At 36.0% G+C, this 14217-nt stretch overlaps 1 protein-coding gene across 1 annotated transcript in view; it reads left to right on the forward strand.

The window, feature by feature from the left end:
- UGGT2 (UDP-glucose glycoprotein glucosyltransferase 2) overlaps positions 1-14217 on the forward strand; it is a 95637-nt gene that overhangs the window by 78708 nt on the left and 2712 nt on the right. The window contains exons 31-37 of the mRNA XM_075727799.1: positions 583-665; positions 4799-4897; positions 6493-6577; positions 7017-7199; positions 8630-8790; positions 9098-9212; positions 12681-12797. Coding sequence (XP_075583914.1) covers positions 583-665; positions 4799-4897; positions 6493-6577; positions 7017-7199; positions 8630-8790; positions 9098-9212; positions 12681-12797 — 843 coding nt within the window. The remainder of the gene's footprint in view (positions 1-582; positions 666-4798; positions 4898-6492; positions 6578-7016; positions 7200-8629; positions 8791-9097; positions 9213-12680; positions 12798-14217) is intronic.

Consider the following 14217-nt stretch of genomic DNA (forward strand, 5'->3'; position numbering starts at 1 on the left):
TTAATCAAGGAAATTAAGGTCAGCAAACAAAATTACTTTGGAGCCTTTATTAAGTATCTGGGTAAGCAGAAATTGCTTAAGTTGGACAGGAGAGCTTATGTTTCAGCAACAGATTTGTTTCATTCTCCATGTGAAGGGCTTATGAGAATCACAGTTTCCCTTCAGGTAAGTTCCATGCATGGTGTGATACCCCGCTACCCTTCTTCTGCTAGCTAATGGCTGGACCACAGACTCAGGAGGGAGGAAAATGAGATGCGATTCCCCACACTTGTAGTTATTGTTTGCATAAAGAAGTGGAGAGGGCTTGAACATACTGTTTGGTTTATTAATCACCATTTAATTTTTCATAATTGATTACTTTTCTTCTTATTACAGTAAGTTCTGTACATAGTTTAAAAGTATGAAATGACGTTTTCACTGTTCAGTTTAATGCAGTTCAGTAAGCATTTTACTGAAATAGAAATTGGTAAGATGGTCCAGCTCTAGCCAGTAAGTACACCATAGTTAGATAATACAATTGAAGTAGTAATTACTATCAACTAACTTCCCAAATTAGACAAATACATTTATTTTAATGACTAGGTACAGAAAAAGCCTGATAAAATGAATGAAGATCTCCTTACTGATGGAACAGGAAAAAAAGGAAATCGGGAATCAGTTACAAGGTAATGCATAATTTGCTTATACTTTAACTGTGCCAGGACATGTTTGTTATTGCTCATAGCATAAGTGTTTCTTAGTTGATAGTGATACACATATGTAAAAAGGCTCCCAAAGGGATTTATAATGTAAATAAAAAGGGGAAAAAGACAAGCTATAATGTCATGTACATCTCATTATTTACTTTTTAATCCCTCCTTTGCATTTCTAGTTTTGTTCGTTTTCTCCATTGGCGTTACTTTTTTTTTTGTGGTGGCAGGGAATCAATCTCAATGTGAAAACCTCAGACGGTAATGTGGTACTCAGATGTATCAAACTCAACATCAAAAAGCAGGTTATGATGCTGCTTGTTTGCTGCTAGACATAATTTTTGAAAGCTCAAGAAGTTTTTCTGTATTTGTCAATAAAATACCTTTTACTTTAAAGTTTGAGTTCTATAAATAATTGTAATAAATATCTCAAGCTTTACATTTGGGGCTAATAGCATTGTAGTATTTGTAATTTGCCATATACTATTGTAAAATTTTGTTTTCAGTTGCTCATAGTGTTGCTTATAATTACGTTGTCTGTGGATGGTATGTGGTTCAGGCTGATTTTTTTTTTTTTAATTTAAATTTAGTTTTTATTATTAAGATACAAATTCCTATGAAAGTGTTCTGTCATTTTTGAGAATGAGGTAAGTGCAAAGAAGGATGTTTCATCTGTGCTTAGAAAAAGAATTTTAGGTGGTTTTTTTTTTTTAATAGACTAGTATATCTGTGCTGTGGATCAGAACATGGGGTTTTGTATCATTTTCCAAGACATGTTAATTGTCCTTTCAAGAGCATTTCAATCAGATGACCTTTGACCAACGTGTTTTAGAAACAGTGGCCTGGATGCTCTCTGAGCATTCTTTCCTTGTAACACTTCAGAGACCTTTTTCTCAGAGACCTTTTTCACAAGAAACATCGCAAAAACCCAATGTTCTCAAGTGTGAAAATTGGGGTGCTGGCAAAAGTACTTACTGAATTCCCAATGATTTGATGAGTTACTTGTTCTCAATATTGCTTAATGTCAAAGAAGAATGAGCTTGGGTCTTTAATCTTGAATGCTGGCAACACAGATTCATTCACTCTTTCAAGGTGATGATAATTCCTCTTCTGGATCTTCAAGGCTGTTGTGGGGGGGACTTAATTTGTAATACATTGTTTCCATACTGGACTCCATCCACTTTGTAGGAAACGCTCATGTTTGCTCTCGGAACATCTGATTACCAGCACATGTTGTTTCTGCAGTATGCTACGAAGCTGTCATGGCTGTATAATTGCAAAGGCAAAGAACTGAAGGTAATGCCTTCTGAAATAACCAATTCAGGGCTAATGACTTACTGTGTAAACAAGTTAATCCAAGCAATCATAGATCTCTTTGCCCTGAAAGAAAACAGAAATTGCAGTAGCTTTGTCCATAAGTACCTTTAAGCATTCAAGATTTACCATCGAGGTAAAGTCTGATTCCTCCATTGTTCAGGAGAACATCTTTGGACTATAATTCAGCTAGTAAGAAAGGGATAACAGCGTCAGTATGAGGGATTTAAGTAGAATGGCTTTTTCATCATTATTTTCTCCACACCATAAAGCCTTTCTGGCCCCAAACGACTGCTGTGAGATTCAAAAAAGGTTTTCTTCCATTTTCAGTAGCCTTGGCAATGGTTGTCAGTCACAAAGACTGCTGAAGATAAAGAAAAGGCATAGCAGTTCTACTTCATCTAGTAAACAGTTGACCCCAGTTAATCCTCAGCACACACTTTTCTTGGTAGATCCAGGGCTGGCTTCTATTTCAGCTTTGTCATCTCTCCTGACAAAGGCCTCTTGTATCTCAAGTACCTGGACAGACCTTACTGACTCTCTGTTGTTGATTTTATGTTTATCACCATTTATCCACAGATGATTTTACTGTTACAGTATTGACTAGCTTCAGGAAGCCTTCCAGACTACTATACTCAACTCTCAAATTTCTTCCTGAAGCCTCAGGTCAGGGAAGTGGACCCACATTTCTGCACAAAGGTGGCCTCTTTTGCTGAATGACATTAGTTGAAGGAATTTTTCATCGTCTTCAAGCTTCCTTCTTCTAATTGGCTGCGTGAAAGGATGTATGCGCAGTGATCAAAATCTTAGCTCCCTCTAAGAAGGTTACAAGGCCAGAGATCTCATGATCTTCTAGGTCTAGTCTTTTTTCACAGTGGGTTGGTTCATCAGTGTGCATCAGGTACAGAGCTTGGCTGGGCTGTTGAAGCCTCTCACCCAATAAAGTTTATTTGCTCTTGCCGTTGATTCAAGGTTATGGCTCAGGGGCATGATTTGAGGCCTGCCATTTGTCTGCCCGCTTCTTCCTATCTAGGAAACTGTCAAATAACCTTCCTCTTTTATATCCCAGAATGAAAAATAAATCCTGCCAGCACACTGTTCATTACAGGAATCATTGTGGGCTCTGACATGGAACACGTGTGCACACCACATCGCCCAAGTCCTTTTGTAACTGAACTGGCCTTCTCCACTTGACTGCTTTTCCCATGTGACCTCACAGGTTAACCCAGCCATCTTCAGAGCAGCTTGTTCCATTTGGAAGATCTCTGCCTTCTGTAAAGCTTTGCATAATCAATATTTTCAAGATCCTGTCATCAAAAACTGATTTTCTTTTTCACATCTGTCTTTGTAGTCACATGTTGTGATGGATGCATTGTAAAAAGCTTGACATTCTCTCAGCCCTGCTATCACTAAGTATAAGTAGTGGGACAGAAAGTCAGAAAGACAGAAGACTGCTTGGGACTGTGAATGGCAGTCTATTTAGCCTGTGAGAACCCAGTGCTAGTTGAGGGGTTGTTGTCTTCAGAGACGTCACACCATGCAGTCAGTGCTGCTCCAGTGATGTCCCTTTCTTTTGCATTTCCTATAGTCCTGGTCAGGTAGGACTACACAATCTCCTCTTACCATTGCTGAATGAAAAGAACGTGGGTTTCTCAGAAGATTATTCACACCACTTACAGACATTGCAGCCTTCTAAGATTTCAGCTTTGTCTTAGCGGAGTGATGTGAGACTTGTCTCATTTGTTCTTAAAGATTATGAGGGATACTTATTTTTATACTTTTTAAAGTATACTTTTAAAAGGGATCTAACTAGAAGAAAAATTAATAGGAGTGACTCACACAATCCAAGTGTGTGAGGAGTGACTCACCTCAAAAAAAACCCCACTATTGAGGTGAATCTCCAACAATATCATGCCTTACTGTAACCAATTTGGCTAAGGCAGCCTTTGCAGTTATGACATCTGCGAAACAGTGCTCTGAGGGAGGCTGCAGCCACCATCCCCTAGCTGTTTGTTCTGGAAGCCATACATGATTAAAAAAACCCAATCCTGGTAGACACTGGTATTCAAGGCAAGTAAAGAATGCTGTGTAGCAGAAACAGAAAACCTCTTGACAATGTACCTCAAAGATCTAGGGTGGCTTATGGGGAGAGTAATCAGATGAATTTAAGGAAGAATTTGGCAAGCATTGTGAAAAACACTTGGGAAATCCCATCACCATGGACCATTGAATGTTATGGGAGTATTCTGCGAAAGGCTACCACTCCTTGGCCTTGTCATTTGCTGTTGGTAAGGTAGTGGGCTAAATAATGTAGTTTGGCCTGGTGGGGCCATCTTTATGTTATGTTCAGTCTGTATTTTAGAGTATACGTTCAACTCAACCACCTATGGGGCTACGCAGACCTCAAGAATATGCATTGGTTCTTGTGATGCAGAATGCACGTGGGTATAGCTTAAAAAATAACTGTTACTGATTTTAAAAAAAAACAATTCTCAAGATATTTTGGCTGTGCGTATGTCTGATAATGCACAGAGTTCTTGCCAAATTTGGGTTCTGTTTGGTTGAAAATATTGGAGACTGCAGTTGTGCCATCATCAGTCCTGAGTGACTGGGTATGAGGTGTTGTTCCCAAAGGGTTTTGGTATCACAGGCATGTGCAGTGGGAGTAGAATATGTGTTTTCAGTTACTGTAGGATGAGTATTTCTTTTATGTATTTTCTTACTTCCAATTATTTGCGAGCTCCATGGTAATGTAGTAGTATTTTTATATAATAATTTGGGGGTTTTTTTCTTAGATTTTCAGAAGAAATTCCAACAGAAGAGAAGGAAAAGAAAAGTGATATTCTTAACATTTTTTCAGTTGCTTCAGGCCATTTATATGAACGTTTTTTAAGGTAAGGAAAGGTAAAAGGGAAACGAGAATTTTGTAGCGGGACTGTAAACATTCATCTTAAAATTAAGCAGCTTAAAGAAACTGACTTTTTTAACAAGGTGTAAAGAATAAACTGTTAGAACATAGAAAAGTTGTATACAGTGAGGACCAAATTAATCTTTATTTAAGAACAAAGTGATTTAACATATAGATGTTTAAAAATGCCATTATTCTTCGAAGAAAGAAAAATGTTCTCCATGTCCTTCACAAGTGAATGTGTGAAGTGTGAACATAAAGGATGAAGTTCAGCCTCTCTTTATAAAGACATAACAGCAGTGACATCATTAGAGTTGTATCTATTTATATGTAGTCAAAACTCCAGATACTGCTATATGCACGTATGGCCCTACTGGGGTTGTTTAGCCTGGAGAAGAGGAGGCTGAGGGGAGACCTTATCGCTCTCTACAACTACCTGAAAGGAGGTTGTAGTGAGGTGGGTGTTGGGCTCTTCTCCCACGTAGTTAGCGATAGGATGAGAGGAAATGGCCTCAAGCTGTGTCAGGGAAGGTTTAGACTGGATATTAGGAAAAATTTCTTCACGGAAAGAGTAGTCAAGCATTGGAACAGGCTGCCCAGAGAGGTGGTGGAGTCACCATCCCTGGAAGCGTTCAAAAAACGGGCAGATGTGGCACCTTGGGACATGGTTCAGTGGGCGTGGTGGTGTTGGGTTGATGATTGGACTGATGATCTTGGAGATTCTTTCCAACCTAAATGATTCCTAGTTTTTACTTTCACTAAAAAATAATCCAGCCACCAAGCCAGGAAACATGAAATTATTACTCTACCCTTAATTGGTTTAGTGGTGGACTTGGTAGTGTTAGGTTAATGGTGGGACTGGATGATCTTAAAGGTCTTTTCCAACCTAAACAATTCTATGATTCTATGATTCTGCTCACCTCAGTGTTCATTCAGTAAGCAATGATTACTTTGAAGGAATTCTTACAGTATCTTACAGTAACCTACAACAACCTTCATAAAGAGAAAGACTTGTTTATTTTGAAAGAAACAAAAATTAATTTTAAGACAGACTTGACTTCTTGTAAGGCATTGCTTTTCTGTCTGGTTACACTGAACAAATACCGCAAGAGTGAAAAAAAATTGAACATAAAACCAGCGAATTTTACAGTTATCAAGGGTTTTCTGAAGAAGATCTTAACTTGAACTATGCTTTCTCTCCTGCACTGTTTTTCATTTCAGAACCTATTAAACTCAAAGAATATATTTCTAAAATAAGTTATCTCAGTAGGTATTAATTAATAAGGTATTAATCGTTATTCTAATTTTGTCAGGCACCTCTCTTTTAGAATAAAACTTGTTAACAGATCCACTTTTCAAATTGTTCCTTCTAATATTGCTTAGCTGATCTGGATTGAATAAATCAGTCTCAAAGCAGTCTTGAACACATGCTCTTTAAAGCTTTTAATTAGAAAAAGAAATTTCTGCTTACACTGGGTTGAAGAAAATTATACTTGGAAAGTTTTAGCACCTTTTAGGTGCATTTGAAATTTAATGACCTGTGTGTATTCGTTTGTTTATTATAGACTTCTATTTCCACAGAATTATGATGCTTTCTGTCCTACGTCATACAAAAACACCAGTTAAATTTTGGTTTCTGAAGAACTATCTCTCCCCAACATTTAAGGTAGGAGAAATGTCTTAATTTTATTACTTTTTCTTAAAAAATTTAAGTAGCTTTTTTTAAAAAATTACAATTGAATAGTAATATAATTCAAATTAAATTTTCACTGTTGGAAATGATCTCGGAATGCATTGAATACCAATAGTTTTAAAAGTCTTATGTGTAAAGTTCTTTTTTTTTTTTTTTTTTTTTGGAACCCAAAGCCCAGTTATATAATGCAATAATTTGTTCTCTTCTGATAGTCTCCAAGAGCTTGAAAGACATGCTTTTTATATTTACATAGTTAAGGATACTGCTAGAACTAAAGAAACATTTTAAAATAATAATTTATGTAGTCAATAAGGCCAACACATCTGCAACTGTTTCAACATTCCCTCTTTTTCCTTCTGAGTCCTTGTGTGTCACATACATGTGCAACTAATAGTTTTTTTCATTCTTCTAGGATGTTATTCCTCACATGGCTAAAAAGTATGGTTTCAAGTATGAGTTAGTACAGTATAAGTGGCCCCGCTGGCTTTATCAACAGACAGAAAAACAAAGAATTATCTGGGGCTACAAAATTCTTTTCTTGGATGTTCTTTTCCCTTTGGCTGTGGATAAAATAATATTTGTTGATGCTGATCAGGTAAGAAAAAATAATGCTGTAAAAATGTATGAGGAATTCATTTTGGCTTGAATTGATCCAGTTTCATTCTCTGTGGCCATTTTATTCAGATGTTGGTCTCGTAAGCCTATTGTGGTTCTACGAACAGAATCAGTGGTGTTGCAGAATGTGAAATGCCATCACAGAATCATAGAATCGTTTAGGTTGGAAAAGACCTTTAAGATCATCCAGTCCAACCATTAACCTAACATTACCAATTCCACACTAAAACAATTAAGGGTAGACTAGACTAAACCATGTCCTCAAGTGCCACATCTACCTGTTTTTTGAACACTTCCATTTCACTTGTCTTTAGTCATGTAGAAATTAAATGTCTCACTACAGTGAGTTGCCCTAAATTGCCTGCGGAGAGCGAAAGGCACCTGGCGAGCTATGTGTGATCTTAAAGGTGCATTTCACCTAAGGCATATTCGAGTGATTCAGTCTCTGGGCTGATTGTGAGAGGACTTCTCCACTCACTATGGGAGGGGGTCCGCAGTGATCAGTTTAGACCACTTGAACAACTTCTAGATGGCTGAATTTTTTCAAGATTAATCTTGTCTCTGTTTTTCTTAAATTTGTATGCATTCTTTCACTCAGAAATGAATATCGTGTAATACACTGAAAGGTAACATGCTGTCTCAAACAGACAAGACATTGAGGAGCCTATCACGTGATTATTAAAAACCTCAGAACAAATATGACGTATCTTGGTCCTTTTCTGAAGCTTGAGAATAAATTAAATTTAGATGTAGCAATGCAGAGTGCAACTTTCAGCAATTTTGTCTGGACACAGTAGTAGTACTGGTTGTCTGTCCTAACTACTCTAAGGATTCCTGTGTACTTTGAAACAGCTAAAACTTTTTTACCACTGATAAATTAGATTAGTGGGGTTTGATGGAAGAATGATTGATTAGTAAATAAAGGGTATTTGTAAAAAGTCCTTATAACCTATTTTTAAAAGTACATTATTACTAGATCCAAAGATTTTTCAAATGATGCATTAATTTTGGAGTGCCCAAACTAATGTAACAAATAGGAAGGATTTTTTAGAAGGGAGATGCTCAGTAAATTTTGAAAGTTATATTCTTGCATGAAGGAGTTTAATACTGGGCAGCCAGAAACACTGGTCTATAAATTAAAAATACTTGGCTTGTTTTATTTAATTTACTTATTAAATGTGTTCCACAGATGGCCACAGAATAAGCACACATTTTTTTTTTTCTAGAACAATAATTTGGTAAATGGCATTCCAGTGGAATACTTTATCTATACTCCACTGTTGTAGTGTCTCCGTTCTTTTTAAAAATTAAAATTAAACTTGGGAAGCTTGCTGCCATAACTACCTTCATATGCACACCTTAAAAACGGTATTAAATTATAGAACTAAATATATTTTTATTGTTACTTAGATTGTGAGAAGTGACCTAAAAGAACTCCAAGACCTAGATCTAAATGGAGCTCCCTATGGATACACACCTTTCTGTGACAGCCGTAAAGAAATGGATGGATACCGTTTCTGGAAGTCAGGATACTGGGCATCACATCTTGGGAAAAGGAAGTACCATATTAGGTAGGATAACACCTTACATATTTCTGTGGAGTGTGTGAATTTGATTAAAATTGTCTTGGTATTGATCACTGAGGCATTCAAAATTGCTCAAAAGCAATTGTCTTATAGTCATTCTGAGCAAGAGATGAATAAGACATGAATGCTGATGACATACTGACTTCACTTTTTTTTAGTGTAGCTTCAGCTACTTAATTAAAAAAATATTCCTTTAGGATGGGAACACTTTTTGGTTTCTTGTTACTTTTATTACTGTTGCCAAAAGAAGGTGAAACTCCACAAATCTTAATTAATTTTTTTATCTTTGTAGTGCCTTATATGTTGTGGATCTTAAGAAGTTCAGAAGGATTGCAGCAGGAGATAGGCTTCGGGGCCAGTACCAGGCTCTTAGTCAAGATCCAAACAGTCTGTCAAATCTAGATCAGGTATATATGGGTTTAAGCAATGTAGGTTTTATTTTCTTTATCTTTTTTAATATACATGGAATCATTTTGTATCTCTCTATATATGTCACGTCAATCTGAAACTATTTGCCCTTTACTGATGTTCTAGCAAATTCTTAGGTGTGCATATGAGCACAGTTCAGAAAACCAAATAATTATTACTTTAAATAATTGTTTAGTATGGAAAAAGAGGAAAAAACAGCACAGAGGACAAATGTATTGCGCTGCTGTCCTTTATTTGTAGGTGTTCTATGTACATTTGTGTTTTTCTAATGCTAATCTTACATTCTGATAATAGTAATTGTATTCTTATTTAAGGGGTGCAAATCACAAGCATGTGAGTAGATCCCAGATGTACAGAACATACTAAAATTTATTATTTTCTTCTGTAGTAGAGTCTCTTTAACTCAGCAGAAGATTGATAATACAGCTCATCCAATTCCTGCCCAAGTAAATAATAATTTTATTCATGTCTCTCTTTGGGTGAAGTTCAGAAGGCTTAATAAGTGAGATTGTCCCTGCCTTTATAATTTTCTTTGTGGAATTACTAAAGCACAAAAGGTTTGTACCTACAGCAGTAAAGGGATCCTAGAGTAGCAAAGCCCACATCTCTCCATGCCTGCATTCCACCTACTCTGCAAGCGAGTTTCTCTCTCTCTCCCCCCTACCTAAACACATTACTGCCACTTGCACTTTTTCCAGAAATAAAATTAAAAATTGAAGATAGCAGTTCTTACGATACTGGACAAAGAAAAGTGGAAATACAGCCACACTACGAACTCAAACTAGACTGGACACAAGGAGTTGAGAGGCCTTAAACTATGACTGTTAAGAGCAAAAGACTGATATAACAGCAATAGTCAGATTTTTACCTCTCTTTTCTGGACAACAGAATGAATTATTGGCCCTGTATCGCACACTTAGAGCTCTGATGTGATTAGCTGTGTTTTTCAAACATAGTCTTAGCCATAGATACAAGGTTTCTTTCAGAAAGATCTTCAAGATTCAGCAGCTGGTTACAGGGCTTCCACCACAACGCTGCTTCTCAGAAGTAGTCATTAGTTTTATCTAATGTTCTCAAAATACTAATAATATGCATCTTTTGATTTTGAGATTCATATATTTTCAACGACAGCATTAATAGTTCATAGTGTATATCTCTTCTAAATCTGTTGGATCAAATCAAAAGCCACTTAAGTATCAGCTACCCTTCCCTCAGCACATGAGTGCTGAGAGCATACATGAAGGTAGCTAAATCTTGGCAGAATGGAATTGGAATTAGTTTGGAAAGGGAAATATTTCAAAGTAAAATTTTTCATAGGAATCTGCTTTCTGACTGTATTGATAGGAATCACTTCGTCTTCATCGCTACTACTTGCGCCAAATCCAGCATCATTCCTAGAAATAGGAACCGCAGTGTGATATTTTACAAGAGTCCTGGAGAGCTTTTGTCTACTGATACAGATGCATGATGATAATTTTTTTTTCTTTTTATTTTAAATATCTGGCTGGAGTGCTCACTGCCCTTCTCAAAGAAGCAGCAATCTCAGCACTTGCTAATCTGCCAGCACTGCTGCCTTCATGGGTGGTAGTTAAGGTTATGCTAATATAAACCGCAAAATAGAAGTAAGATAGTGTGGAAAAAAAGGTAATTTTAAATGCCAAGAATAGTAAGTAAAGAACTCCTAGGGAGAAAAATTATACATGATAGGAACTAGATTTCCAGTACAGCCTATTTAATAGTTCTTTTTAAAGAGAAGCATGAAAATGTCTATATAAAGATGACAAAACAAATTCATACACAAATACCAATATTTATACTAATACCAATTTGTTAAAAACTAGGTAATTAACCACCTTTTACTTAAAGAATAAAATCAGCCGAAAGGAATGTAAGAGTAAAATCTCTTATTAAGAAGAAATGTTTCTGTATTTTTACTTGAGGTTTGATTTTCTAATAAAGATGCTGCTGTAGTTGAGTCCCCCTTTAAAATTGTGTAGGTTATATGACTAAATGTGAAAACAGTCGTATTGTAAATCAAATTGAAGAATAACTTTTAAATGTTGTTTGTGAAAGTCGAAGACTTTCATTTCAGCAGTTTACGTATTTCGAGTGAACAAGAATGTTGCCACTGACAGTAAAAATGATCTGTTCTTGTTCATTTATTTTTCTGATTCGTGAGTATTTCCTCTCCGATCTTCCAGATGTATTTTAGTGGTTTTGAGGATAAATCACTTCCTTCTGAGAAGACAAGCAACTTTTTGGTTAGGTTTTTGTTTTGGGTTTTTTTTTTTAAATTTTCTTCTATTTACTTTAAATCCTGGAGCTAGCTAGCAGCTGTCTTTCTACTCCATATAACAATTTGTAAACTCATAACTTTGAGAGTTACCGTAGTAACTTGGGAATTGTGATTTCGTTTAGAAAGTCAGAGAGGCATAACAGAATACCAATCTCTTTTTTCTCTTGAAATTGAGATGGTGATAAACCATTTATTTTATATTCCAAAAATTCATAGAATTGAAGTTTTTCAAAAAATAAAGCAGTTAAATTAATGCTGAATGTCTTGACTCCCAGTATACTTATATTTGATGATATTTTCCTGTACTAATGTCTATATTTGAATTAAATCATATGCCTTTCATAATGCAGCTAGATGTGCTATCTTATGCTGTCACATTTAGCAACGTGAATTGGCAAAATAAGATGTGACTAATACTTATTTGAGTACTGACGTTTATTTTTTAAATATAATGTAGGGGTTGCACGTGTGAAGGAGCTTATGAATGGATCTACCAATGACACCTGTTATTTTTAACTATGGCCAGAGTACATGCAGTGTATGACCACCTGAGGTTTTTCTTATTTGTAAATGCTATTCGCTACGTTCAGCAAGATATTGATTCCGAGTTTTCATGATGAGAGTAAAAGAAATTTTAAGTGAAGTAAGGAAGATAGCCAGAATAGCAGTTTAATAGCTTTTCCTTTTCATGCCTATGTTTCTGGAATCCATTTTCCTAGAAGGCGGCTAAATTTAGAGTAGTGGCGTAATCCTAGATTATATGCTTTTGAGCTTTTTTTCCAAATCTCAGGAATGGAAAGATGGTTAAGTTTTGCTTTAATAATTTCACACAGTCTAATTCTGCCCAGTAGTATTTGTAGTATGACATGCAGTATCCAAACCATAAGTATTGCTTATGTGAAGCTAAGGAAGGAAAGACACAAGAACAATAAAAAACTGCTTGAGAAATGAGAGGTGGAATTGGCCATCAAAATGACCATGACTAAGTTTTGAATCTACTTGAGAAAGAACTAGGTGAGTACGTAACAGGAAACGTAAGGACAATTTGCAGAAATGGTAATAGGCTAAGATATTCTACTTTTAAGTAGTTGCCTGACAACCAGTTACATTAAATTCAATGCTAATTTATTATTTTACAAAATTTGTACAGGATCTTCCCAATAATATGATTCACCAAGTAGCTATTAAGTCTCTCCCTCAGGAATGGCTTTGGTGTGAAACCTGGTGTGATGATGAATCCAAGAAAAAGGCTAAAACGATAGACTTGGTGAGTTGATTTTGAGTCACGTTAGTTTTATAGGGTTATATGCTATAATTTCTGTGGCTTTTGACGTACGCATATATGATGTCATGGAGGCAGCCTTGCTGGAAGGCACTGGAACGCTACTCCCGTTCCCTACACTACAGCAACTTTTCTCCTTTCCTCTGAGACCTCTCCCGCTTCTCTGTACCAAATTGGCTTATGTTGAAGCTGAAAACTGTACCTGAAAATTAAATGTTGCTATCTCTAACTGGATAGGATCAGGGTTTTTCACACCTGCATGTATATTTTCCTTATCTTTTTTCCATGTTCAGCCCGGTTAGTGGCCCTCTAACGAAGTACTACTAACTGGGTATTGTGTGCTGCTGTTGCACTCCCTACAAAGCAGGTTCCTCCAGAACCCGCTGTGTAGGGGATTAATATTATCGTGGTTTCCTCTGTCCGTTTCACCACTATAACCTGGAGATAAAGCAGAGCTTAAAAGGCATAATGCTGAGGAGACTATCCACATCTAGAAAGAAGAAAACGTCTGTCTGTGGGAATTGAAACAGAGAGAGAAAATGTTCTTCTCTGTCATTATTACCCCCATCCTCATTTTTTGACAACCCCCATGCAGTGTGAGTGATACTTCAGAGCCATAATTCTGAAGAAAAACAGACAATTGGAATCTGGTGCGAATATTCATTATGTAAATAGTTTTGTTTTCTTTGTGTCTTTACAGTTGTTAAAATAAGCTTTTTTGTGAACTAAACATGGGTACTCTCTATCAGGAAAGATTGAAATTAAGTTACTAGACTTTCTTTCAATCCCCATTATCATGTATCACTTTTTATTATGATTTGCACTTTTTTTATGGAATTAATCAATACATTTTCTAGACAACGCTAGAGGAAGCATCACAAGCTTAATAAAAAACATACCAGATTTAATTTCAATGTGCTAATGTATATCTTATAGCTCCCTGTGTAACTTTGACTAAATATTAGTAGTTTTGTGCTAGCTATGTCTCTGCTATCCATATAATCAGGAGAAAATACAGGTATTTACAATAAAATGTTTTAATTAATACAAACAGGTTTTAGTTACAATTTTTTTTTTAATTACTATCAAGATAAATGACCTTGCACGCTGTCCTTCAATGAAACTCTAAATACTGACAAAATTATTTTAGGTATGAAATAATTTAGAGCAAAGAAATATGTTGGGGAGTGGAAATATTTCTGTAAGCTGGTGAAAGATGGCCCCGTTTGTAAAATATGAGAATTTTAGCCGGGTATTTAAACTGGTACAGTGACTAGTATCGATGGTAAATAGCAGTTCTCTGCAAAATACTAAGTTGTTATTTTTGCGTAAATGACTTTTTACTATACTTCTCTAAACTCCTTGTCAAGATTCATGATTTGCTGTTGATAGTTTCTGTCTGATG

The sequence above is a fragment of the Pelecanus crispus genome, chromosome 1 (genome assembly GCF_030463565.1).
Source record: "Pelecanus crispus isolate bPelCri1 chromosome 1, bPelCri1.pri, whole genome shotgun sequence".
Taxonomy (NCBI): domain Eukaryota; kingdom Metazoa; phylum Chordata; class Aves; order Pelecaniformes; family Pelecanidae; genus Pelecanus; species Pelecanus crispus.